Raw genomic sequence first — 26,680 nt, forward strand, 5'->3', positions numbered from 1 at the left:
GTCGGGTTATAAATTTTCAAATTAATTTAATTGATTCGGGTTGCTAAAATGCATTTAATTCGGTCAACCCGACCCATATACAGCCCTAGTTTTTTTGAGTAAAATCATTGATGATAATTCATGTATTTATTGTATAAAGAGTTGTGACAGTAGAGTCCTTAGCGTTGTTGTAGGAGACTTTTTCATTCATATTTTTTTTCAATTATTAATGAGAATAATAGTCGGTAGTTTAAATGGAAATTTCTTCAGTTTGATAACCAAATTACAAAATTACAAGTTTCAAGATAGTTAAATGCCCAAAACGCTGCTTTTATTTAGACTAAGTCGTCAAGTTTAATCAGCATTCTGTTAAAAGTTTCGGCAAATTTTTAACGGGATGTAACAAGTAACTTGAATGAAACTTTTTAATAATAAAATAATTTGATTGAAAGTTTTTTGAATTGAATGCCTTAACCGCACATTTTCAGTTAATTGACCGACTAAAACGTAATGTAACCCGTTTCACTTCAGTATACTCGTGATCTGGATGTATAAATATTTTTGGAAGGATTAAAAGTCTTGTATTATACATTTTTTAAGTTAAAGTGCAGCGCATATATGTCCAACTTTCGTGATTAGAACCATTTAGCTTCTTTGCCATCCCGAAAACTAAATTGATTGAGAACGGGACCATAAAGACTCACTATCCCAAAAATTTAAATTTTATTTCAAGTAAATTTAAGAATTTAAGTAGACGGTCTCATCAGTGGAATGTTATGTTTTAAATAAAGAGTCACAGTGGCGATATATTGTGTTACCTCTTTTCAGAATTAGTCAAGGCCGACATCCAATTATAAAAATAATTAAGATTTAAGTTTCATAATTAAATAAGATCAACAAGACTGTTTTTATATATTAGGCGTACTAATGACACTTCTTGTATATAGACAAGTAATATTGGCTGAAGAAATATAACTCTTATTTCATTTCAACATATAAATATTTTTGAAGGATTTAAAGTCATTGTATTGTACATAATTTCTTGAAAGTGCCGCGTTTTATGATTAAATAATATCAACATTTAAGTTTCATGATTAAATAATATCAACAAGACTACTATTTTATTTTATTTAGCAAAAAAAAACAAGACTACTATTTTATATATTAGGCGTACAACGAAACTTCTTTTATAAACTAAATCAAAATTGGCAGAAGAAATATTTTAGCTGAGCGAGAAACGTGTCTCAATTGTATAGTGAAATCGTTGGCTAGTTGCAATCTCTACTGCATATAATATTATTAAGTACATTTTTACAGTCCTACAAAATTTTATAACCCGTGATTAGTTATGGTGGTTTTTTTGATTCATTCATAGTTGACATTATATCAATTGAACCAAGTCAATCCAACTCCTTTTAATGCTTATATTTAAACCTAAACTTAAGCTAATCACGCGTCTAAGTTTTAACAAATCAGCAAAGTTCCAAATAACAATCACAATCATCTCTCTTGCTTGCGTACCTGTACTTTTTTAAATTATCTTTCTTACGTGTAGTATTATTACTTGGCTATAAATGAACAAATTATTCATAGCATATCCATACCAAACAAACCAAAGTCAAGACCTTCCTTTCATTATTACTCCATTTTTGCGCTAAAGCTAGCTTACATATTTAGAACTTGAAATCAAAGCGAAATGGCTTCTCGCAGTGGCAATTTGTCTGTGACACTACTACTGTCTCTCATTTGTGTCCTAATCATTTGTTCCGTAAATGCGCAGCTCTCTGCAAACTACTATGATTCCAGTTGCCCCAGACTCCAGAGAATTGTGCGAAACGCATTGACCCCCAGCGTTAGAAGAGATCGTCGCCTTGGTGCCTCTCTTCTTCGTCTGCATTTCCATGATTGTTTTGTGAATGTAAGTTTTGTATATGCATGCACACGTTAAGCTTAAAACAGACATGCATGCATGGGTGTTATCTTAACTAATTTAAATGATGATTTTTAGGGTTGTGACGGATCGGTGCTGTTGGACGACACGTCGACCTTAACAGGAGAAAAGAATGCGTTTCCAAACATGAACTCATTAAGAGGATTCGATGCGATTGACACCATCAAAACTCGGGTTGAAGCTGCTTGTAAGGACACCGTTTCTTGTGCAGACATCCTTGCTCTTGCAGCACGCGACGGAACTGTTTTGGTATATTAATAACTTCATCTTTTTCATACATAATATTATTTAAATATACATTCAAACTTCCTAATTAAAACCTAATATTGCACCACTTAATAATAACTCAACACTTTTTTTTGTTAGTAATCAAGATCTGTACAAAACATATCCTCCGAATATAAACATTGTTATTTACTAATTACTAGTCTTTCTAGACATGCCGTATGCACTAGGCTAAAGGGCCTTGGGTTATACCGTAAAAGATCAGTTTTGAGATTGTAGTTGATAGTTGTTTTGCTGTTACAAAAATTGATGATAAAATAAGTGTTGATTGTTTGCAAATATTCTTAATATGTGCATGTTTTGGGGTAAAATATATAAAATGATAAGGTTTTTGGTGATATTTAGCTGTTTAATGAAAAACATTTTTTGTTTCATAAGCATGAGACCTGATTTATCAAAAAGCAAATATTTAATTAATGAAGAATGCTTTTAAAATTTATCAATTATCTGCTTTCTAAAAAAAAATGTTATTTTCCACGATAGCAATACCAAACTCAGCCTTACGGAAGGCGTACGTGGCTTAAACTCTGGTGGGCCTGTAGTTTCAAAAAACCAACTGATTAATTAGTAGATAATGTTAAGCCCGACTGATTTATCCTACTTTACGAACTCGTGAACAAATGATTAAAACTTAGCTAATTTGATTATAGTTGGGAGGACCATCATGGACAGTACCACTGGGGCGAAGAGACTCGACAACAGCCAGCCAGATGCAAGCAAATATCGATCTCCCTCCTCCAACTGACGATCTTTCAGCTCTTATTTCCAAATTCGCTAACAAAGGTCTCAGCGCCAAAGAAATGACTGTACTTTCTGGTAGCCATACCATAGGTCAAGCCCAGTGCTCAAGCTTCCGTGCTCACATCTACAATGGCACAAACATTAATGCTGCTTTTGCTAGAACTCGCCAGGCTAGATGCCCTGCTTCAGCTCCAAACGGTGATACTAATTTGGCTCCACTTGACCTTCAATCTCCGAACTCATTTGGTAGCGATTATTATCAAAACCTAGTCGCAAAACGTGGCCTCCTACATTCAGATCAAGAGCTCTTCAACGGCGGATCACAAGATGATTTGGTTAGGACTTATAGCAGAAATAACCGAGCTTTTCGTAATGATTTTGCTGCAGCTATGATTAAAATGGGGAATATAAGTCCTTTGACCGGAACAGCTGGAGAGATCAGAAAGAACTGCAGAGTCCCCAACTAACGTGGCCTTTGAAAATAATTACTGCAACATAATGCACGCGTCAGTTTTCAAAATCACATCAATCTGTGTGTTAGCAGCTGAATATTTATTTACATATTAATCAGCCGTGAATTGTATAATACATATCACTGATATAAGTCAAAATTGTTGTTTTGTGTTAATAAAAGCAAGTGTGCATGTGTAGTAGTTCTATTCGAGTAAAATCCTGTGCTCAACTCATATATAAGAGCCCTACGTTTATCTTCAGCATTTATTTTTTATTTGAAAAGTTATTCTTTAATTTTGAGTTGCTATATGTTTGTCTGATTTAATCATGTTATTATATGTGTGTGAAAAATATTTTTACCAAGTATGTACCTCTTTTTTTTTTGGAATTAAAAACGAAGTATGTATGTACTTGTATCGTATTATTATGTGAACAAAATTTGGAAATGTTTTTCTAAAATATGCGTGATTATGATATTTATGAGGGGTGAATGAGAAATCGACCAAAATGTCATTTTTCGGTGTTAAAAGGCTCAAAATGTTATTTTTTAAAATAATGACCCGAAATGTCACTTCATAACGACACTTCGTCTAGCGTTTTGCTTTTTTTTCAAAAATAAAAATGGTACATCGTGTAGCGTTTTGACACTTTTTTTATTTATTTTTTATAATATGCAAAATATTAGTTTAAGTAGCATTTTGACTTCAAACGGTACTTCATATAGCGTTTTGGAACCAACCAAAACGCTACTTATCTAACGTTTTGTACATATAAAAAAAACCAAAGTGCCAAAACGCTAGACGATGTAGCGTTTTGGGCATTTTGCACAAACGTTATACGATGTACTGTTTTTAAGTGACATTTAGAGCCATTATTTTCAGAAGTGATATTTTGGGTCATGTTTAACCTTAAAGTGATATTTAGGGCCACCACTTGTGAATTATCACGTAAGTCGCTAAAAATGACTTAATCTATTAAATTTTGTTTTATCATGAATAATATTATGTAATTTGAATATGAATTAATTGGAGTTTAACTAATAACATAAGGGCATATTTGATATAGTCCAAAAAAAGATATTCAAGAACTTGATGCATGTCACCTAGGGTAACAATTCCGAGATCTAGATAAATATAACATATAAATCAAAATTACTTTGATAAATAATTTAACGGATTTTCTAGTGTATATTCAAGGTATACACTAATAAGTTAGGTGGCAAAATTTGATTGGCTCATTCTCATTAATAAATGATGGAACCTTTGTATACACAAAAATTCTCACAAATCACAATGAGCCACATCATCAAAAGTGTATGAAATTTAGTGTATAGAGTGTGCTCATGGACCAACACTAGACAAACCCATTTTTCTAACTTGAGCTTGACATGTTTAGAGCTTGGCTTTACAAAAATTCGATAATTTCAAACTAGGCTCGAAACTCATATCATTTTATTTAATATTATAATAATATAAGTTCGATTAACCTCTAACGACTCACAAACAGGATAATTTGAAACACAAACCCAATTCAGTGAACTATTCATGTAAAATAATTCGAGATCGAGCTTGGCTTGATATTACAGGATAAATTTAAGCATTTCACGAACAATTTAACTCATTTATGTCATTACCCTGTACCGAATTAGGCCAAGGAAGTAAGTAAGACAAGAGTAACGATATTGTCGGCTTTTGTTCCGTAATGAATCCCGGTGGAATCTAAACGAGATTCTAGACGTGCTGGGGAAACATGAAGATTTTATAACATTTTGGGTCTCTCTGTGTGCAACTTATAAGTCAGCTTATAATTGTTTGTCCACCCAACTTGATGATTTTGTGATAACATCCAGTAGAATCCATGAATTTACAGAAGATATGAAGAGAGAGAGATGCAGAATGTAACAAACATTTTTTACTAAAGAGAAGAAGAGCTGAAGAACAGCACATACAAAAACAGAGAGAATGAAAACTTCTTATAAAAGCTACCTTCTAATTTTATTCTTTGTATCCATCAACTAACTAAACATTCTGTAACTAACTTGCTGAGCTGTGTACAGGTTGGCACAGCTTATGTCACAGCTGATGTATCACTAGTAGTACCAATAGCCCCCCTCAAGTTAGGATGTCCATGATCATAAGAAGCCATAGTAGGATCATGGAAACCTAACTTGGATAGTAACTGATGAAAATGAGGAGAAGGAAGGATTTTAGTGAATAAATCGGCAACCTGTGACTGAGTAGGAAGATAGGTGAGTTGAATAAGACCTTTCAAGACTTTGTCCCTAGTAAAATGACAATCAATTTCAATATATTTTGTCCTTTCATGGAAGACATGATTTTTAGCAATGTGAATAGCAGATTGACTGTCACAAAACAATGTTACTGGCTTAAGATGATCAACACCAATTTCCTCCAGCAATCTCACTAACCATGTGATCTCAGATGCTGCAGATGTCATTGCTCGGTATTCTGCTTCGGCAGATGATCTGGAAATTGTACTTTGCTTTTTAGATTTCCAAGTGACAGGAGATTGTCCCAATAACAAAACATAACCTGTAATTGATTTCCTAGAATCAGGGCAAGCTGTCCAATCAGAATCAGTGAATGCTTGAAACTTGATTTCTGCATTAGCCCTAAGAAGAATCCCTTGACCAATAGAATGATTTACATATCTTAAAGTATGTATAAGAGCATCCAAATGAGAAGTTCTATGATTTTGCATAAACTGACTTAAAGACTGAACAACACAAGCTAGGTCAGGCCTAGTAGTAGTCAAGAAGTTGAGTTTCCCTACTAACGACCTATAAACTTCAGGATCATCTAAAACTTCACCAATATTTGCAGACAATTTAACATTCAGGGGTAAAGGAGTAGATGCTTTCCTTTGAATATCATAAGGACAATCACACAATAATTCTTTAGTGAATTTTTTCTGACTGAGAAAAATGCCATTAGGCAAATGATTAACCACAATTCCCAAAAAAAAATTCAAATTCCCCAAATCTTTAATACCAAACTCATGATCTAAAAATACTTTGATATGAGCAATAGTTACCTGATTTGTACCTGTTAAAATCACATCATCTACATAGACTGCTGTTATGCAAATAAGATCACCAGTTTTTTTGATATACAAACTATAGTCATTCTTTGATTGAACAAATCCTTGACTCTTGAGTGTAATGGTTAGTTTGGTATGTCATTCTCTAGAGGCCCGTTTCAACCCATAGATGGATTTTCTAAGTCTGCATACTTTGTTCTAAGGATCAGGTATACCATCTGACATCTTCATGTATACTTCCTCTGATAACTCACCATGTAGAAAAGCATTGTTAACATCTAACTGATATAGAGGCCATTTCTTGCTAGCTGCCACTGCCAATAAACATCTTACAGTTGCCATTTTAACCACGGGTGAAAAAGTCTCTTCATAATCTATTCCAAATTTCTGATTAAACCCTTTTGCCACAAGTCTTGCTTTACACCTTTCTAATGTGCCATATGCCTTAAGCTTGACTTTATACACCCACTTGGATCCTATAGCCTTTTTACCTTTTGGGAGGTCAACTAAGTTCCAAGTGTTGTTTGTCTCAAGAGCTAGAATTTCTTTCTGCATTGCATCAACCCATAGTTGATTTTGAGAAGCCTCAGCATAACTAGCAGGTTCAACTATATCACAAATCTTAGCTATAGAACATTGAGTTACTAGTGGCAACTCAGAAAATTGTACTAAGTTGCACCAATGATGAGTTTCAGTAGCAACATTGCAGTATAAGTCATTTAGATAAGTGGGCTTAGTATGAGTTCTTGCAGACTGTCTCCTAGATGGAACAGTAATAGCTGAGCTAATATCAGAAACTTTTGAAGAATCTGTAGAATTATGATCGGAAGGAGTTTCAAAGGGATTTGATAACTCTGGATTAATATGAGCAGTTAATTCTGACTCACTAGGAATTTGAAATATAGTCTGAGTGTCAAAATCAGTAACATTAACTGGTGTTATGGAAGGCAAATATATTTCAGTGAGAAAATTATTTGAATTTGCATTGGTGAAAAGAAAAGGGAAATGTTTCTCATAGAAAATGACATCTCTGGATATAGAAATCACATTGGTGGCAATATCAAGTACCTTATACCCTTTAGTATGAGGAGAATAACATAGAAACACTCCTGGTGTAGCTCTAGGATCCATTTTTGTTCTATGAACCTTAAGTGTGCTAATAAAGCACAGACAACCAAATGTCTTTAACTGACTTATATCTGACATTCTTTTATATAACCTAAAATATGGTGTCTGATTGTCTATAGTTCTCAATGACATTCTGTTGATCAAGAAAACAGCACAAAGTACACACTCACCCCAGTATTTAAGTGGTACCTTAGATTGAAAAGATAATGCTCCAGCAGTTTTCAAGAGGTGTCTATGCTTCCTCTCAACCACCCCATTTTGTTGGGGTGTATAAACACATCTTCTTTACTGATTAATCCCTTTATCTCTGCAGAATTATTGTAGTGTGCCTTCACAAAATTCCTTAGCATTGTCAAATCTTATACCTTTGATTTTTGAACTGAATTGAGTCTCCACATGGGCACTAAACTTGATTAAAACATCTGTTGCTTCTGCCTTATTTTTTAAAAGATGCACCCAAGTAAATCGACTATAGTCATCCACTATAGTTAAAAACATAGAACAACCAGAAGTAGATTGAGTTTTATAAGGGCCCCAAATGTCAATATGAATCAGCTCATATATAGAAGTACTTTTAATACTACTATCAGAAAAAGATTGTCTAACTTGTCTAGCTGCAGGACAAATTTTACATATAATTTCTGAACATTTCCTAGTATTGATCTGAGGTTGCAGTAAACTGAGCTGATAAAATGGCAAATGTCCCATTCTGAGATGCCACAGTTGAGCTTCCTCCAAAGTAGTGCAACAAATTTGTGAATCCTTGTACTCTGTGGTATGAAACAAACCAGCATGAAGATTACCAAGAAGCATCTGAGAGTGTTTCTGTGAAAGGTCCTGAAGAAGACATTTGTCATGTGTAAAAAACCATTTGGCAATTCATGTCCTGGCATAACCTTTTGACAGATATCAAATTGAAGTGAAAATTGGGAACATAAAGCACATTGTGCAATTTGATGTTATTCTTTAACAATACATCTCCAACATGTGTAATTTGCACTTTTCTGCCATTTGGAATAGTAATGAATTTATCACTATTATCTATTGCCTTGTATGTATGAAACAATTCAATATTAAAACATATATGGTCTGTATCTCCACTATCAATTATCCAATCATCATTACCTTTGGATAATAAGCATATGTTACCTGCCAAAAGAGCATGAGAATTGTTACCTTTGTCATTTTGAGATCCAGATCCAATTTCTGCATTCTGGTGTTTGTTAAACATTTTCAAGAATTGGGAATACTAAGCTTTAGTAAAAGATTCTGAACCCTCTGTACTTTCAGAATTACTCATTTGAGTAACAGCAGCAACTCTTTTGTCCTTAAACTTGAAACCTTGTGGATAGCCATGAACTTTGAAACACCTTTCTATGTTGTGTCCAGACATCTTACAATGGGTACAATAGTACTGAACCTTCTTACCTGCATTTCCTGAGAAATTTCCACTAGTTTTGTTTCCAACATTATTATGGAAATTAGCAGAATTATTCTGAAATTTAGCAGAACCAGAACCAGAACCAGATTGTCCTTTATAGTAAGAAACATTTCTCTTATCTGCATAACAAGCCAATGTCTCAGTTTGACTTGTCAATTATGACAGTTCTTTGTGTCTTTCCTCTTGTGCAAACAATCGATAAGTAATAGCAATACTTGGCATTGGATGCTGCATCAGGAGATTACCCCTTATTGCTGCAAAATCTTCACTGAGTTTCATCATAAATTGCAACATCCTCTGATCTTGCTGCATTTGATATACTCTTTGTTCCAAGTTGCAAGTACACAACAAACACGTACATTGTTACTAATTGCATCCCAGGGAGTTTTGATCTTGGTGAAAAATTCAGACACATTATCAGTGCCTTGATGAATCTCAGACAATTGTTGCTCCAAAGAATACACCTGAGTCATTGATGTAAAACCAAAACGCTCCTCCAAATCCATCCATATCTCTCTTGCAGTCTTGAGAAATAACACACTTTTTGCAATAACATCATCCAAATTGAACAATAACCAGGAGTAAACCAAATCATTACATCTCTCCCAAGCCTTAAACTCAACAGATGTAGCCACAGGTTTAGGTATAGTACCATCAACAAATCCAATTTTGTTATTAGCAGACAATGTTAATATCATAGATCGTTTCCAGTTATTAAAACCACTTCCATTGAATTTAACTGATACAAGTTGTGTGGTATTTGCATCAGAAGGATGAATAAAGTAGACACTAGTAGGATCTTGATTCGGAGGCAAAGATGCTCGAGTTCGACTCGATTCAGCCATTTTCTATCGCAATTAGAGATTACAAGTACGGACAAAAAAATGTGAAATACAGAAATCTAAACACAGTGATGAACAGCAACTCGAAATGATAGATCCTCACGAAATGATACAAGATATGTATGTAACAACTTCAATCAATATGAAATCAAGAAGAAGCAAGGATTAAAGATCATAAACTGATACGAATTAACCTGATGAGATGTGATAATTGCGAGAGATCGTAACATATCGAGATGTGCGCAGAAAACACCAAGAACTTGACAATTCTACTGAATAGGCTCTGATACCATGATGATTTTGTGATAACATCCAGTAGAATCCATGAATTTACAGAAGATATGAAGAGAGAGAGATGAAGAATGTAACAAACATTTTTTACTAAAGAGAAGAAGTGCTGAAGAGCAGCACATACAAAAACAGAGAGAATGAAAATTTCTTATCAAAGCTACCTTCTAATTCTATTCTTTGTATCTATCAACTAACTAAACATTCTATAACTAACTTGCTGAGCTGTGTACAGGTTGGCACAGCTTATGTCAATGATGTATCACTAATAGTACCAATACAACTTAAGTTGAATTTATAATTTATAAGCTGATAAATTGAATTTTAGCAACGACGTACTTTTTCTCAACTTATTATGATTTTTTGCTTTTATATTTATTTTAGTTTTAAAATATATATTTGTAAATGTTAATCTAATATTAAATTTATGAATTAAGATAATTATATTTAAAATTTATTTATTTTAGTTCATTTAAGTAAAAAAAATTCTGACTTATAAAAAAAATTATCCAAACACTTACGTAACTTATAAGTATTTATCTAATTATCACTTATAAGTCACTTATTAATTTTAAGTTATAAATTATTTATTTTAAAATTTCCGAAACGGACCCTTAGTAACTTATTTTCTGTAAATAAATACCTCTAATGAAACAAAAACTCTAATGTCCTGAGGATAAGAAGAGACATTTCACTGGAGCTTGTTTTGGCTATTTTTGTTTTCTTTTTCACCCAAAATTCGTATAACAATAAGTTAACTGAAAAATACTTCTAATTAATCCTTCTCATATGTAGCTTTCAGTATATGATATAAAATAATATTTTGAGTATTTATATCATTCTGTTACCAAACAAAATAACCTGGATCCTCCTGGCATTCTGATCCCACATATTAATAAAATAAGCCATTCCAATGTGTACCAAACAAGATCCTAAGAAACCAGTACTGTACTTTAGCGGCAACTGCATTTTCTGCATTTAACAAATGACAATTGACATCCATTTGCAATATAATATTAAGGTTATATTTCATAAATATTCGCTATAATATCATGATGTTGATAATTTTTATAATCTAATATCTGTGTAAGTTCCAACTTGCTACTGCTACCTTTTGGATGCAATGATGAACCAATTTAAGTTTTGTTTTTTTATTTGTAGAAAAGATAAGTCCATCTTAATTATTTGAATAAAATCTTATTTTGCCAATTTTAAATGACTTTTGAATGGGAGAGTTTTCATTTTCCAAGCACATTATATAGTTCCGGTTCAAAATTTCTATAATTTTTATACATGTTATAAGCTCCAATTTAAGATACCAATAAAATATATTAAGGGTCAATTACCATTTAACAAAAGGAAACAAAAATATGTAATGCAAGGGGCCATAGAGACAAACAAGGAACACGTCATGTGAGTTGTTTTAGTCCCGGGAGAACATATAGTTGAACCAGAAGTAATATTCTTTAATTATACCTTTTCTAAAATAATATTTTCTTCTAATCAAATAAAAAATTCACTAAATACTAACCCTATTACTTTAAAACGGTTAAATAATATAGGTTGGCTCCTATATTTCTTTGTATAATAATCAAGTATCCTCTTAGACAGAACCGTGTCTAATATTTCTTGGTATAATAATGAGGTGTCTAAGGGTGTGCAAAGTGTTGCCACCGTACAAGACGGGCACATTTTTTATATACGGGTATATATATATATATATATATGTATACTAGGAAAAATAATGTTTACTAAAAAATATAATTTTGTAATGTTGAAAATTCGTAAATATAAAATAATTGAAATATATCATACATTTAATAATTTTAAATTATTATCTTGAATAAGTCATATTAGTTCTAAAAATATTAATATAAAATCATTTTAAAACAAAAATTGCATTGTAAATCATAGTCAATGCTATCCTTTGATGAGGTAAACTACTAATTTCAATTAAAATTTTATAATTAACTAATATAATTATATACACTTACGACAATATATATACATTATTATGTCATTCAAATAATAATTCAAATTTAAGGTATATTATTCATCTTAAGCATATCCATTTTTAATGTATATATTATATGAACAAGTCAGTTTAATATAAAATAAATTAAATAATGGGTTGAACAGATCTAAATTACAAGTTTATGTATAAATTAGTTTTTATTTTACTATTTTTTTGTTTATAAATATTATATCTTACTTTTTTATAAAATAATATAATAAAAGTCACATGTATAACTTATCTTTTTAAAATAAATATTTAATTTCTAAAATATAGCATAACATATTAAAATTTACATGTATAACTGCCTTTTTAAATTAATTTTGATTATTTAATAAAATTACTTTTTGTACTTAATTGCTATATTTTGTTTATAAATTTTAGTTTTCTATTATTTCATGTAATTTTAAAAAAAAATAGTAAGACACCTTTTTAGATTTTGAACAGGTCATATAAAATTTTGAAAATGACCCTGGGCATCTCCACTAATGGTGAACAAGGGTAGCACTAGCATTATATGGGGCTACTTTATCTCTCTCTGTTTAAATTTCTGCCTTTCTTCCAATCAAAGCGTTCTCACATTCTCAGGGCTTAGCTAATCAACAAGTTGGTAAATATTATATACTTTCCAATCAATCAGTTTCACAAGTCTCTAATTATTTTTATTCATTGCTTGTTTATTTGTTAATCTTAAGTCTAATGCCACCTTTTCAAGGAACCAAAGCGTGTGCCCCTTAAGTCTTCTTGGAATTTCTTCTAAAATCATTGCAAACTTCCCTCCCTCGCTCGCATACAAAAACACATAAATCATATATATATGCACATACATGATGCATGCATAAGATGTCATTAGCTGCACACTGAAGCTTTTGTAGCTTTACAGTTAACATGGAGGCAGAATTAGGAAAAGTACAAGGCAATGAAAATTCGAGATTATCGTCGGTGATTATTGATGTTAAAACTGATGCTGGAATCGAGATTGTTGATCGTGATCCAGTAACCTGCAAAGACTATCGAGAGAATGAAAATTGTCAGAGTTCACAAGACAGAGTGGAATCTGAGAAAATCATCATCAATGGTGATAGTAATCGTAAAAGTACCAGCGGGGAGAGTTCGAAAGGAGATGAATTAAAGATGTGCAGAATTTGCCATTTGGCCAATCGGGAGAACAGTAATTCAGAAATTTTGATACAGCTTGGTTGTGGTTGTAAAAATGAACTTGGCGCTTCTCATCTCTCTTGTGCTCAGACTTGGTTTAAACTGAAAGGCAATAGGTAATTTCATCCTATTCTCCTTAGTTTGTGATTTTTAATGCAATTTTCTCGAGCTTTTCCTTGTGTCGTGTCCGTGAATCCGTACCAGAGAATACATTCTTGCTGCAAGAATGTATAGTCAGTTAGTTGCACATCTATTCTTTCAAATCTTATCATTATCAATTGTAGTCGTGAAAATCAGAATAAGTATGTAACATCTTAATCTGCAGCACCATTAATTCATTTCCTTCGGTGATATTGCTTATTAGAGTAATCTAACTTAAACGTAACGGAGTCTTACCGATGATGGTGATGGACAACTTTTGACGTTCCTCTTGTCTTACGACTCAAAAATTAGGAAGTACATTAGACAGAGACCGTTTCAATTTCTGTATCGGAATATTAAATTTTTTGATTAATATTTATGTTACCATCTCGAACATTTAGTTTTCTGCAAAGAAGTATGAACTAGATAAACCTTGTCTAGAACCTCAAAATTGATTCGATCCTGATATTCAAGCACACTTTACTCAACCTACAACATTGTATGCAAGTAACCGATGACGATGAAACTGATGTGCTTACAAATATTGTAAATTGCAGATTGTGTGAGATATGCGGAAAAATTGCCCAGAATGTAAGTGGAGTGGAGGAGACATATACGAATGCTAACAATACGAATGTAATATTGGTGGTGGAGTGGGATGAGATGGGGAGGTTTAGCAGCAGTACAGCCAGAGCAACAAGAGGAAATACAATTATTCAGGACCGAGAGCGGTGCCAACGCAACTGTCGTAACGTTGTACTCGCATGCCTGGTTCTTGCCTTCTTAGTTCCGTGGCTGTTTCGCATCAACATGTTCTGATGATATACCTCTGTTATTGATACTGCAGAGTCATGATTCTACTCTGTTTCCCTATTCATATTGTTAATATCAATCAAATTATATGTCCAAAAACATTACACATTTACAATACAACAAAACGAATTGTTTGCATACACGTCTTGGCTATTGCCTACCCCTCTTTCCAATAATCAGGGGGAAAAGAACAAAATGCTGCATATGAATTTTTAGCTAATTAGACAGAAAGAATAAAGAGAATTTGTGCATGAACTTGGAAGCTAGCAGAACAAAATTCTATGCCGAGTTTTTTGCAAAGATTCCCGGGGGGAAATAGACAACCTAGGTAGGCAAGAAAGAGATCCAGTACCAATAGGTCCAATACCATTGACGTTGACCTTAAAACTAACTACTCCTAGTAAACACTTGCAACTTTGTAAAGTAAATGTAAAATTTCAGTATTTCACTGTATTTTTAATTATAATCACTTGTAACTTTGTTAAGCATTGCTCCCCAGTTTTTTAAAGTGAAGAAAGCAAGTGTTTTAGTAGTTAAAGTACTTTCATCCCATTTTTAAAGTAAAAATTTGTTAAATTTGCATTCATTATCACTTGTTTTCGCTCCTTTTAAAAATTTGGGAGCACAATTATGAATAAATGTAAGTGAAACTACTTTATTTACCCTCCACTTGCTTTTCTTTGTTTTTAAAACTCGGGAGTGAAATAAAAAATATTGTAAAATACAAATCTTTATTTTGAGAGGATTATTTAGGAGTTCCGGACAGGTATGAACAAGTACTTGTGTATCCTTTTTGCGCACTTCTTTCTTTTTGGTAAAAACCACAATATGCAGGTGTAATGAACAATGATATCACTACTATAAACCCCTTTTTAATAACAACAAAGAAGTTACGATAACAAGTATATACGGATAACAACCGTTTATAATCATTAAATAAGATCTACTATTTGATTAATAGAAAGCGACTACAAACTCTGGGATAATTCGAGAGTCTGCAGTGTCTCTCACAAACCCTAGCTCAAATCACAAAATAATTGACATGTCCTAATTCGACTTCTCTTCCTCTATTTGTTTTCCTGGTCCAGTCTCAACTATGTTTCTTTTTTCCTTTTATTTCAAAAGACCATATTTCCCCTCTTTTTACTTCTTTTTAATCATGCGTCTTGGAACATTTTAAGCCCAGTTAAATGTTGACAGCATTCATGATAATACTCCCCTCCCAATCAAGCACCTTGTCCTCAAGGTGGAACTCCAGAAATCGCTTTTGAATAGCTTCAAAATCTTCCCACGTAGCTTCATATTCTGAGAGCTTATTCCACCTGATTAATACTTGTCGCCACCTTTGCCCATATGTTCCCCATAACATATGTCTAATAGTTTCCTAGGAGTAACCAGGAGCTCCATATCATTATTAAGTTGGTTGGGAATTGTAGGATATGCCGATATTGTTCCCGTAGTCCTCCGTAGTTGAGACACATGAAAAATCGGAAGCAATTTGCTTTCTAGTGGCAATTTTAATTTGTATGCCACTTTCCCAATCTGCTGTAATACTTCAGAAGGACCATAGAATTTGGCTGCTAAGTTTTCAAAAGGACGACGTGCCAAAGAACGTTGGTGATAGGGGTGAGCAAAAAATTAAAAAAATCTGAAACCGAAATCGCTAAAATCCGAAGAAAACTGATCCACTTAAAATCGAACCAAAACCGAAACCAAAAAATTAAAAACTGAAACCGCAAACGATTTACGGTTTCGGTTATGCGTTAAAACCGAACCGAAATACCCGAAACTGATCTGATTATTAAAATAAATAAATATATATATGTATAATATAAATTTCTAAAATTATATTATAAACAGAAATAATATATATAAACATCTTCACCTGAACAATAAATTAAAAAATATATATATAGTGTTTCTAATGTGCTTAATTATAATTATTTTGAATTTTATATATGTAGAAAGACATTGAACAAAAACAGACAAATAAAGGGCGAGAAATGGGTAGAAGTTGGGCTTAATATATGTGTTTACTGAAATTTCTTGATAGTTGCCACAATAAGAATTTTAATGAGATGAAGTAGTGATGCTAAACCAAGCACAACTAACCAGATGCTTGAATTTCAGCAATTTGATTGTATCACATGCTTTCCAGAAGATAGCAGTGTTGGTTACCTCACGCTTTTATACTAGCTCTCATTTTCTTGTTTATTGTGGTTTTTGGATAGTAATTCAGTGTTTTCAGTCAATTAGGTAGTCATATTTGTTTTGTTAATTTTGTGTAATACGGTTCTAAAATCGAAACCGGTCCGACTGAAACCGAACCGAGAATTTCGGTTGCGGTTTCGGTTTTCTATTTTAAAAACCGAAGGTATGCGGTTTCGGGAAAAAAACGTCTTGAACCGTACCGCGCTCTGCCCTAGTTAGCGATATGGTTGTAGTTTGAGATACACAACATCTCCTACTGCAAAACACTCATCCCGACATTTTGCATCAGCAACTGTCTTCATTCTGAACTGGGCTCTCAGGATATTAAGTCTTTGTTCTGCTAGTAAGGCATCTCGTTCCAGAAGAATTTCCTCCATATTGTTTACTAGGGTCTGCCCCCTGCCCACATTGATTAAAGGCGGGGGATCCCTCCCATACACCACTCTAAACAGAGTCAATTTCATCGACAAATGAGTGGATGTGTTTTATGAGTATTCTGTCCATGGCAGCCAGCACGCCAACTGGCGGGGCTACATCCCGGTAAAACAACAAAGATATATTTCTAAAGACTTGTTGACAATCTCCGTTTGGCCATCGGTTTGAGGATGATACATCGTACTATACTTTAACTATGTTTCGTGCATTCGAAAGAGCTCACGCCAAAAATTGCTTAAGAAAACTCGATCACGATCGGAAATAATAGAGCTGGGGAACCCGTGAAGCCTAACAATTTCCTTCATAAAAATTATTGTCACCAAAATGGCAGTAAACGGGTGTTTTAAACCCAGGAAATGGATGTATTTCGACAGCCTGTCCACTACCACCAAAATGGTATCCACCCACTTCGATAAGGGTAACCCTTCAATAAAGTCAATTGAAATATCTTCCCATACCTTGGTGGGGATGGGTAACATCTGGAGCAGTTCAGATGGAGATCTTTTCAAGAATTTGTGTTGTTGGAATACTTCACATTGATGCACAAATATGGTTACTGCCTTTCTTATTCTCGTCCAATACCAATCAGCTGCTAGTCGTAAATATGTCTTGACCTCTTCTGTGTGGCCGTCAGTTGGAGAACAATGATACTCCTTTAATAACACAGCCTGAAAAATCGATTGTTGTGGTATAACCATTCGCCCTTTATACAATAACGATCCTCTGCCATCATAAATCCCTCATGACTGGTCGGGTCAGTTGCTAAATCTGCCATGATTTGTTTTAAAAAATATCCCCTTGTATCTCGCCATTGAGTTGTGCCCAATTTATTTCTGGCAACGAAAGTAAAGTTCCCAGCTCTACATCCCCGACTGTTTTTCTAGAAATGGTGTCGGCTACTAGGTTAGCCTTCCCTGATTTAAACTGAATATCAAATGAGTACCTCATCAGTTTAGAAACCCACTTTTGATAATCACTACCAATTTCCCGTTGTTGTGTGATGAACTGCAAGCTCTGTTGGTTCGTGCGCACTATAAAGTGTCGCCCTATTAGGTAATATCTCCATTTTAATATGGCTAGACACACCGCCATAAGCTCCTTCTCATAGATGAATTTTTGTCTTGCTCACGAGCCTAACAATTTGCTGAAATAAGCAAGAGACAGATTCCTTTGTATCACGACTGCCCCAAGGCCAAATCCTGACGCATCTGTTTCAAGCACAAACTCCTTAGAAAAATCCGGCATTGGAAGTACTAGTGGATTTGTGAGTGCCTGTTTTAAATGAATAAATGCATTTGTAGATTCTTGTGACCAGCCAAAATTGTCTTTTCACAGTTGATATGTTAATGGTCCAACAATTTGAGCATACCCCGCCACATATTTTCGATAATACCCTGTGAGGCCTAAGAAACCTCGAAACTCTCTCAAGTTTTTTTGTTGTTCCCACTCGACAATAGCCCTGGTTTTATCACTGTCTACAATCACACCTTCACTTTAAATTACGTGTCCAAGATAGGCAACTATATCCTTCCCAAAGACACACTTCTTAATATTCGCAAAGAGACTCTGGCCCCCCAGTGCCTGCAAGACCAGGTTTAAATGTTCCATGTGTTGCTCTTTAGTTTGATTGTAGATCATAATATCATCGAAAAAAATGAGGATACGCTTTCTTAAGTAAGGTCAGAACACATCGTTCATCAATGATTGGAAGGTTGTCGGGGTGTTCATGAGCCCAAAAGGCATGACTATAAACTCGTAATGCCCATCATGTGTTCGGAAAGCAGTTTTGTGTGTATCTTCGGGTCGTACTAAAATTTGGTGGTACCCTGCTTTCAAATTAAGCTTGGAGAACACCTTTATGCCATGTAATTCATCAAACAGATCCTCAATCACCGGAACGGGGTACTTGTCGGGTATCATTTCCTTGTTCAAAGCTCTATAATCCACGCAAAAATTCTATGAGCCATCTTTCTTGCGTACAAGTAAAACTGGGTTGAAAAATGGGCTTTTTGACGGCTTTATGGTCCCATCCTTGAGCATCTCCTGAATCATCTTTCCAATTTCATCCTTTTGGATGTGAGGGTATCTATAGGGCCTGACCCCTACGAGTTGACTGCCATCCCTTAGCCGAATCGAGTGTTCGTGGCCTCGAATTGGTGGCAGTCGTTCTGGTTTAGCAAATACCAACTGATGTTTCTTGACCACACATGTTAAGAACCTCAGGACTTTCTCCTTATACTGATATGTCACCTCTTCCCGAATTGTATCCATTCTATTTATCTCTACCCAAAACCCCTATTTCTTTTTTCGAAGGGTGCGAATCATTGCCTTTAAAGAGATTTGTGATCTCACAAGTGTGGGATCCCTAACCAAGTTCACCTTTCTCTCTCTCAACTGGAACTGCATTCATTGGGATTTCCAGTTTATAGTTACCTCACCTAGCTGCTCCAACCACTAAAGTCCCAGAATGACATCCGAAGTGCCCAAACTAAGTGGTAAAAAATATTCCTGCACTACTAGACCTCCCTTAACTTGAATTGTTACTTTTTTACACACATTAGTCTCTTTCACGGTGTCTCCATTACCCAATGCCAAACCAAATCCACCTGAGTCTGTGATGGGTATATTCAACTCGGCTATCTTCTCCAAGGACACAAAATTATGTGTGTGTTAATGTTTATGCCCTAGAGACAACACTATGATGTTTTTAGTTTAAGATATTTGGATTATTAATATTTATGTTCTATCGATTATTCCTTTTATAATTTATTAATTCTTAATTTACTGTGATATAAATGTTAGATTAATAAATGTCCTTGGAATATGATATGTGAATTATATATCTGTAAGTACGTGACTTAGAATTGAGATTGTGAGAATAGTATTGTTAGGTCACACAATATTATAGAAGGAGGTTGAATATAGTGTTCATACAATCAAATTGATTTAGAACACAAGTATGTAACAGTAATCAAGTTTATTTAATATAATAAGATCTGTTACAAAGTAGGTTAAACTACTCTCTCAGTGATGAACAATATCACTAAGAGCTGCTAGGTTACAATGAATAATGTTCTCGTGAATGATAACACTTATAGTGTAAACCCTAAGATGTGTTTATATAGTACACAGTTACAAGATATCTTCTAATTGATATGAAATATAATTATGTCTCCTAAAATATATCAATCAGATATTATCTTCTGTAGTCCTATAGTTGTCCAACTTTCCAAGCATATCTTACTTTGTTTTAGTCCAGATCATCTCCTAGAAATCAGTTGCATTCCTTATCTGAAGTACCCGCACTTATGTCCTGATATAAATCCTGACGGCCTTAAGTTCTGATATAAGTTCTGACTTCAGTAAGTTCTGATTTCCAGTAAGTCCTGATAAGTCCTGATATTAAGTTCTGAAATTAAACACAACAAATTAGACATGATATCACAAATATATCTAACAATCTCCCCCAATTTGTAAATTATAAAAAATATACAAGTTAATAGATTTGATGATGTCAAAAACATTTAAGTACAAATGCAATGAGGGTTTATTTAGACAACTAACTACAACTTACAGTCCTTGCAGCTTTTACCAATCTTACTGAATCGATCTGAATCCAAAATAATTCTTGACAAAGTTTGATATCAGCTTCTCTTCTGCATTTCTCAGGACTTAATCTAATGTAGCCTTGACTTGCTTCATTTCTTCATCTTGACTTCGAATCTGGTAGATTGCAGTCCTAAGTGCTGAAATGTGATTTCTTTCCAAACCATCACCAAGTTTAATTACTCTTGGATGAGAAGAGTCAGAATTCTTCTTCATTGGAATTTCACTTCCATCATCTTCAACTATCTTTAGAATAAATTCGGCAACCCTTGATCCAAAGATTCTGGCTTTATCCCTTATAGTCTTCATTATGAAATTTGACCATCTTCTGGTAATCTCAAACTTTATCTCCAAAAGATAATGAAGAATTGAAGTTCTTTCAGAGATTTGTTCAGCACATCTGATTCTGACATTCTGTATGTTCTTCCATCTTCAAGAAACAGAATCAGCTTTTCTTTGACATTACTCTTATCATGAGCATCCAATACCACTTGAACAGATATAACCTTGTCAAGGTGTTTCTGTGTAACTTCCTCAAGTGGTTTGTCAGTTAATAAGAATGGATCTTTGATAGTTACTTCAACTCTTGTTTTGACCTTGGCTTCACTTGATCCTAACCCAGATCTGTCTCTTGCTCTCTGGCATCAATCCAACAGTCAAGAAATAAGATAGCAGTTGACTTTTCTTAGGATCTGATGGTTTAACATTTTTCCATAGGAGTTTCTTCTTATCAGTAACTGTCATCTTGTTCAAATCAACTTGAGCTCTATCAGAGGTTGATGTCTTGATGACTTGTTCAGGATTTGCAGATTCTTCTGTAGCTTCACTCTGAACAAGTTGAGCTATATCAGAGGTTGTCTTAGATTCTTCTGTCATCTTTCTTCTTTTCAGAATTTCAACAGTTTCATCTTCTGCAGCAGCATCATCAAAGACTTGAACCAACTTGCACACATGATCCATCAAAATTTGAGAAATCTTCATTTCCTCGTTCTTGACTGTCTCCCCAACTTTTTCTTTTCCCATGTCTTTGGGATCAGTAGTGGTTTGAGATCTAGTGCTTGATCTGGGAATCTTTGTGGCAAATCTTTCTTTTATCACAATGCCTTTTACTTAGGCCTTGGAGGTTTCTTTGCATTAGAAGCTTTAAATTTAAGATTTGTCTTCTCAGCTGCAAATCTAGCTTCTTCCTCCTTTAGAGTCTCTAAATCCATTCGAGGATTATCCTTGAGAAACAATCTTCTAGGAATTTTTTCATCAAGTGTCTGAATCTTGGGATCTTTATAGTAGACAATAGTCTCCCTTCCCTTAGGTTTCAAAGTTTGTAAAAACTTCTGAGAGTCTTGACTTCCAGACTGAATCAGAATATCAGGCTTTGTCATCAGACTTCGATCATCAGAACTTGCTTTCAGATATTGAGCATTCACAACTTCAGAACTTGTATTCTTCTGTGTAGAAGATTTGCTAGAATTAGAAATTAGTTTATGTGAAGAAACTTTGTTGCTTTGCTTGTCTTGTCCTTGACCTTTGCCCTTTCTAGGGTTTCACTGGTCATCTCCTTTATCATCCTTCTTCTTTAGAGTTTGGCTAGTTGAGCATTTGGACTTAACTACCTTCTCCCCCTTTTTGGCATCATCTGATAGGAGTAGAAAAAAGAGTTCCACTGAAGATTGGATCTCAGTTAATTGAATTTGTTGAGCAGCTTTATTTTGCAAGACTTCATCCAGTTGGGTATGCTGCTTTTCTTGAACTTTCTCAATTGCTTCCACTTTCTCTTGAATAGGTCTGATAAACCTCTTTTTATCTAATTTGATCTTCATGTCTAGCTTATCAGCTATTTCTTGAAGTTTATCAACCTTTGCTTAAGTTGTGGAGTGTAGACCTTGAAGAGATTTAGTACTGAGAGCTGTGACTTTAAGTTGTGTCTTAAAATCAGAATTTGTCAGCAACTCATCAGCTTTTGAAATATGATCTTTCAGAACATTTAAGCTTGGGATGAAGTCAGGTTCATTCCACTTCTTGGTCCATTCAACTCCTCTGTGAGTTTCTTCCCATGGAACAGGAGCATCTTCTTCAACAAATTTAAGTAATAATGCCTCTTTTCCAAGAATTGGAGCATTAACTGGAGCGCTGTCTCCAGAACTTGATAACATCTCCTCATCTTTTGATAATACAAGAGTGTGTGTAGCTGAAGGAGATTCTGGAACAACTTCATCTGTTTCAGGATCCAAATCCAGAATTGGAGTAGTAGGAATATCAGCATTTAATGGAGAAACATGTGGAGCTGACTCATTTGCTTGTGGTGCTTCCAGATACAAGACAGTTGGTATATGTAACCTGTGAATATCAATTTCAGGACTTAATCCTGAATCTTCAACTGTAGTTGTTTCTTTGAATGGAGAGATATGAGGTGTGATCACTATATCATGAACAATGTCTTCAGGTGTTGGAAGGGCTTCAATGACTGTAGGTTCTGATGAGATCAGAGATTCCTGATCCCCTTCCTCGGCATTTTAGCATCCTCGGATTGAGGTTGTGCCATATACCTACCTTCTCTCATCTTTCTTGATCTTCTAGATGGAGGAGTGACTTTATCTGTATCATAACTTGAAGGTATTTTCCTTTTCAGAATTCCAGAACCATCAGCTTCATTCTCTTTCTGAAAAATTACCTTTTCAGCTTCTATTGTCACAGATTCTGATGCAGAAACCTAAACTTGATCATCCTCATCAGATTCATCCCTCAGAATAATCCTTTTTCTTCTCCTTGGTGGAGATTTAGGCACAGAGACAGTCCTTTTAGGCCTAGAGGATTTGTCAGATTTTACAACTGACACCTTTTGAGAAGTACTAGAGGTTGGGTGAGAGGATTGTGCTGGTTGATAGTAGGTTCTGATAGTAGGGTGTGGTTGAGTAGTGGAAGGCTGTGTTGGTGGAGGTTGTGAAGTAGTAGGTTGTGTAGGTGAAAGTTATGTTGGTGCTACATCAGGATATATGGTACTGTATGTGTGAGGATCAGAATTTACTAAGAACTATTTTACAGATTGGGGAATTTGGAGGGGTCTTAGTACATTCTTCTTATTATCAGCAGATAATAAGTCTGTTAAAGCCTTTTTATGAAGTTTAAAGGGTTCAACTGTCTCACTAAAATTTTGAGGTGCATCATAACAACAGAAATTATATATAAGCTGACAGAATCTAGAAAAATAAACCGTGTTGCTATCTTCTTACATCCTATCACCTATAAAAACCCAAAATTACAGTATCATAATCAAAATGAGTTTGATTAAGAAGGGCATACCCAATTTGCTGACTCATTATTGGGATTACATCAAAGTTGGAGCATTTGTTGGCAAAAGCTTTGGTAATGCAGTCAAAAAAGAAGCTCCACTCCCTCCTGATGTAGGGCCTCTTCAGTTGTCCCAGCTTGGACAAAGATTTCTCATACCCAAGATTTTCCATCATATTTTGAAGAGATGACTACCCAACTTGTGAACTGTAAGTACAGTTTTCTGGTAGATGCAAAGCTTGTCGAATAGTAGACAAGGTAACCAGATGCTCATCTTCCCCTGTTGAAAAAATAATACTTGGGGACCCATTTTCACCACCATCATCATATACCCCAGACCTCCAGAACTCCAGAATTTGTTTGCTTGAAAGAAGCCGTGGTTGGGTGAGAGCATTACCCAATTTCACTTCGAGATAGAAAGTCTTGAATGAAGTGAAGTTCTAAAGGAGCCTCGTCCTTGTTGAGAATAGCTATGTAGTTGTTGGGAACAAACTTGGCTCCATCATAGATAAGATCTTTTAATGTCATTTCTATGAGAAACTAAGTGAAAAGTTGTGTGTTTGCAAGGTGTTTGATAAAATTCCTGTAAGAAAGTCCGTCGGAAAATAGAGAGAAAAAGAGAGAGAGTAAAAGAAATAAGAGATTAAAGTAAGAGATAAGGTAAAAGATTTGTATAATCTTTTATCTCTAATATTTATACTCTTTCCACTCAACGGCTCTTTTTGGAAATCAGAACAGACATTTGACACCTGTCACGCAATAAATAGTCAAGGCAGTAATTAGTGGGCACGAGAAATGTGCAGTAATAATTGTGCACATGCAGTTATCAAAACAAACACGTTTCCCACTAACCAAATGATTATCACTGTTTTTATCTCACTTAATCCTTTTTCTGAGAAATATGACTGTTACCGTAAATATCACAAATAAGTCAAGCAATTAAAATGTCACACGTAAGCATCAGAGTTTGCAACAGGATTTGCATTAGAACTTGACTATATCAGAATTTAACGGTCATCAGAACATGGCTTCTGTACTCAAAAAGTGAATGACTGTTTCTGTGATTATTCACACAAATACTGACTGGTTTCTTCAGAGTTTAATCATCAGAATTTTCATCAGAACTTGTCCTCAGAATTTATGTAAATGATACTTAACTGTTTGTCAGAAACAACTTAATCACCACAGTAATTTTCATCATTCATATGGAGTGATAGTGTGTGCATGTGCAAATGATCAGATAAAGATTAAATTTTGATAAACTTCAGTATATCTTAAAAATAAGGCATAACTAAGAAAAGTGCTTAAAATATGTCTTTAATTTTGAAGTCTATTATAGAATAAATTTATGCAAGTATCCACCTCAACTATTTGTGCTCATTTTATGCATCTTTTGAAATTCTTTTGACAGTGACTTCTCAGTGTAAATTAGTTACAACTGCTATCAGAATTTATGATGTTATAAGAATATTTCTCTAGTAATCAGAGAATGTGAAAAGTCACCAAGAAAAATTTGCTTTTCTAATACATATTACTTAATACCAGCAATGCACTTAGGTCTTCCCTGTCACATATTTACTCTAGATCTCAAAGGAGTACCTGATTTTAATTTTTCTTTTCTTTTATTTTCTTCAGATAAGTGAGGCTTATCAAGCATGTAGTTCATCCTTAAGAATTGCAGACATCATAATTTGACAGATAAGAAATAATAATCTAGTTTGTGACTTAGTAATAAGATACAAGGAGTAAATTTGACTAAGATCAAATTCAGAGTTTGTTTGTGTTATGGATTTCCACATAAATAACTAATTCAAATATGGGATACACCGTTTGTTAAAGACTACTAAGTCAGCATCTAACAAGATAATCCTCATTGGAGTGAATAGTCACAGAACATTTAAAACACTTTCAGAGTTTATAGAATCACATCAGATAACAATCAGTATTTAATATGTTACAATTTAAGCACATATTACATGGAGATAAGACAATCTGTAAACACTGATCATAAAGTCTGATGCATGAGAACAAAAACTAAACAGATTTTGAGAAAGAACCTGAAACCATTCCAAGTTCATTTACCAGTCTTGTAAAAGTAGCTTCACATAATGGTTTTGTGAAGATATCTGCTAGTTGTTGATCTGTTGGGACAAAATGCAATTTCACTGTACCTTCCATCACATGTTCCCTTATGAAATGGTACCTAATACTGATGTGCTTTGTCATTGAATGTTGAACTGGATTATCTGTCATAGCAATAGCACTTTGATTATCACAGTAAATGGGTATTTTAGAAAATTCTAACCCATAGTCCAGTAACTGATTCTTCATCCAAAGAATCTTTGCACAACATCTTCCTGCAATAATATATTCTACTTCTGCAGTTGATGTGGAAATTGATTTCTGTTTCTTGCTAAACCAAGAAACCAATCTGCCTCCAAGAAATTGGCAGCTTCCACTAGTACTTTTCCTGTCTATTTTGCATCCTGCAAAATCTGCATCTGAGTAACCTATTAGCTTAAAATCTGATTTCCTAGGATACCACAATCCTAGATCAGCTGTACCCTTGAGGTACTTGAAAATTCTTTTTACAACTATTTGATGAGGTTCTCTTGGATCAGCCTGAATCTTGCACAAAGATAGGTAGTGTTAGATATAGTTGATAATGTCATGGCTAATATGTTTTATGTTTAGATTTCAGATCTTATTTGAACAGAACAAATCAGTACTTAACTGATCAGTACTTATACTGGAAGTCAGAACTTAAGGGATATCAGTACTTATGTTATCAGGAGATAGATATCAGAACTTAAGTGCTGAAGGACGATCAGATAAGGACAGTAGCTGAT

At 34.3% G+C, this 26,680-nt stretch overlaps 3 protein-coding genes across 3 annotated transcripts; 2 read left to right on the forward strand and 1 right to left on the reverse strand.

Moving 5' to 3' along the window:
• The first annotated feature begins 1,635 nt into the window (after positions 1 to 1,635).
• Positions 1,636 to 3,667, forward strand: LOC141710602 (peroxidase P7-like). The gene is made up of 3 exons (XM_074513172.1): positions 1,636 to 1,897; positions 1,988 to 2,179; positions 2,866 to 3,667. Exons 1-3 carry the CDS (start codon positions 1,676 to 1,678, stop codon positions 3,421 to 3,423), a joined length of 972 nt encoding a protein of 323 aa, XP_074369273.1. The 5' UTR covers positions 1,636 to 1,675; the 3' UTR covers positions 3,424 to 3,667.
• A 5,179-nt stretch (positions 3,668 to 8,846) lies between these two features.
• On the reverse strand, positions 8,847 to 9,883 carry LOC141713905 (uncharacterized). The gene is made up of 3 exons (XM_074517468.1): positions 9,398 to 9,883; positions 9,254 to 9,344; positions 8,847 to 9,157 (listed from the first exon to the last, which is right to left on the reverse strand). The coding sequence occupies exons 1-3, from the start codon at positions 9,881 to 9,883 to the stop codon at positions 8,847 to 8,849; spliced, it is 888 nt and encodes a 295-aa protein (XP_074373569.1).
• A 2,848-nt stretch (positions 9,884 to 12,731) lies between these two features.
• On the forward strand, positions 12,732 to 14,434 carry LOC141711751 (uncharacterized). Its single transcript, XM_074514426.1, has 2 exons — positions 12,732 to 13,456; positions 14,039 to 14,434. The coding sequence occupies exons 1-2, from the start codon at positions 13,071 to 13,073 to the stop codon at positions 14,298 to 14,300; spliced, it is 648 nt and encodes a 215-aa protein (XP_074370527.1). The 5' UTR covers positions 12,732 to 13,070; the 3' UTR covers positions 14,301 to 14,434.
• The last annotated feature ends 12,246 nt before the right edge of the window (positions 14,435 to 26,680 follow it).

Source organism: Apium graveolens, chromosome 3 (assembly GCF_009905375.1).
Source record: "Apium graveolens cultivar Ventura chromosome 3, ASM990537v1, whole genome shotgun sequence".
NCBI lineage: Eukaryota > Viridiplantae > Streptophyta > Magnoliopsida > Apiales > Apiaceae > Apium > Apium graveolens.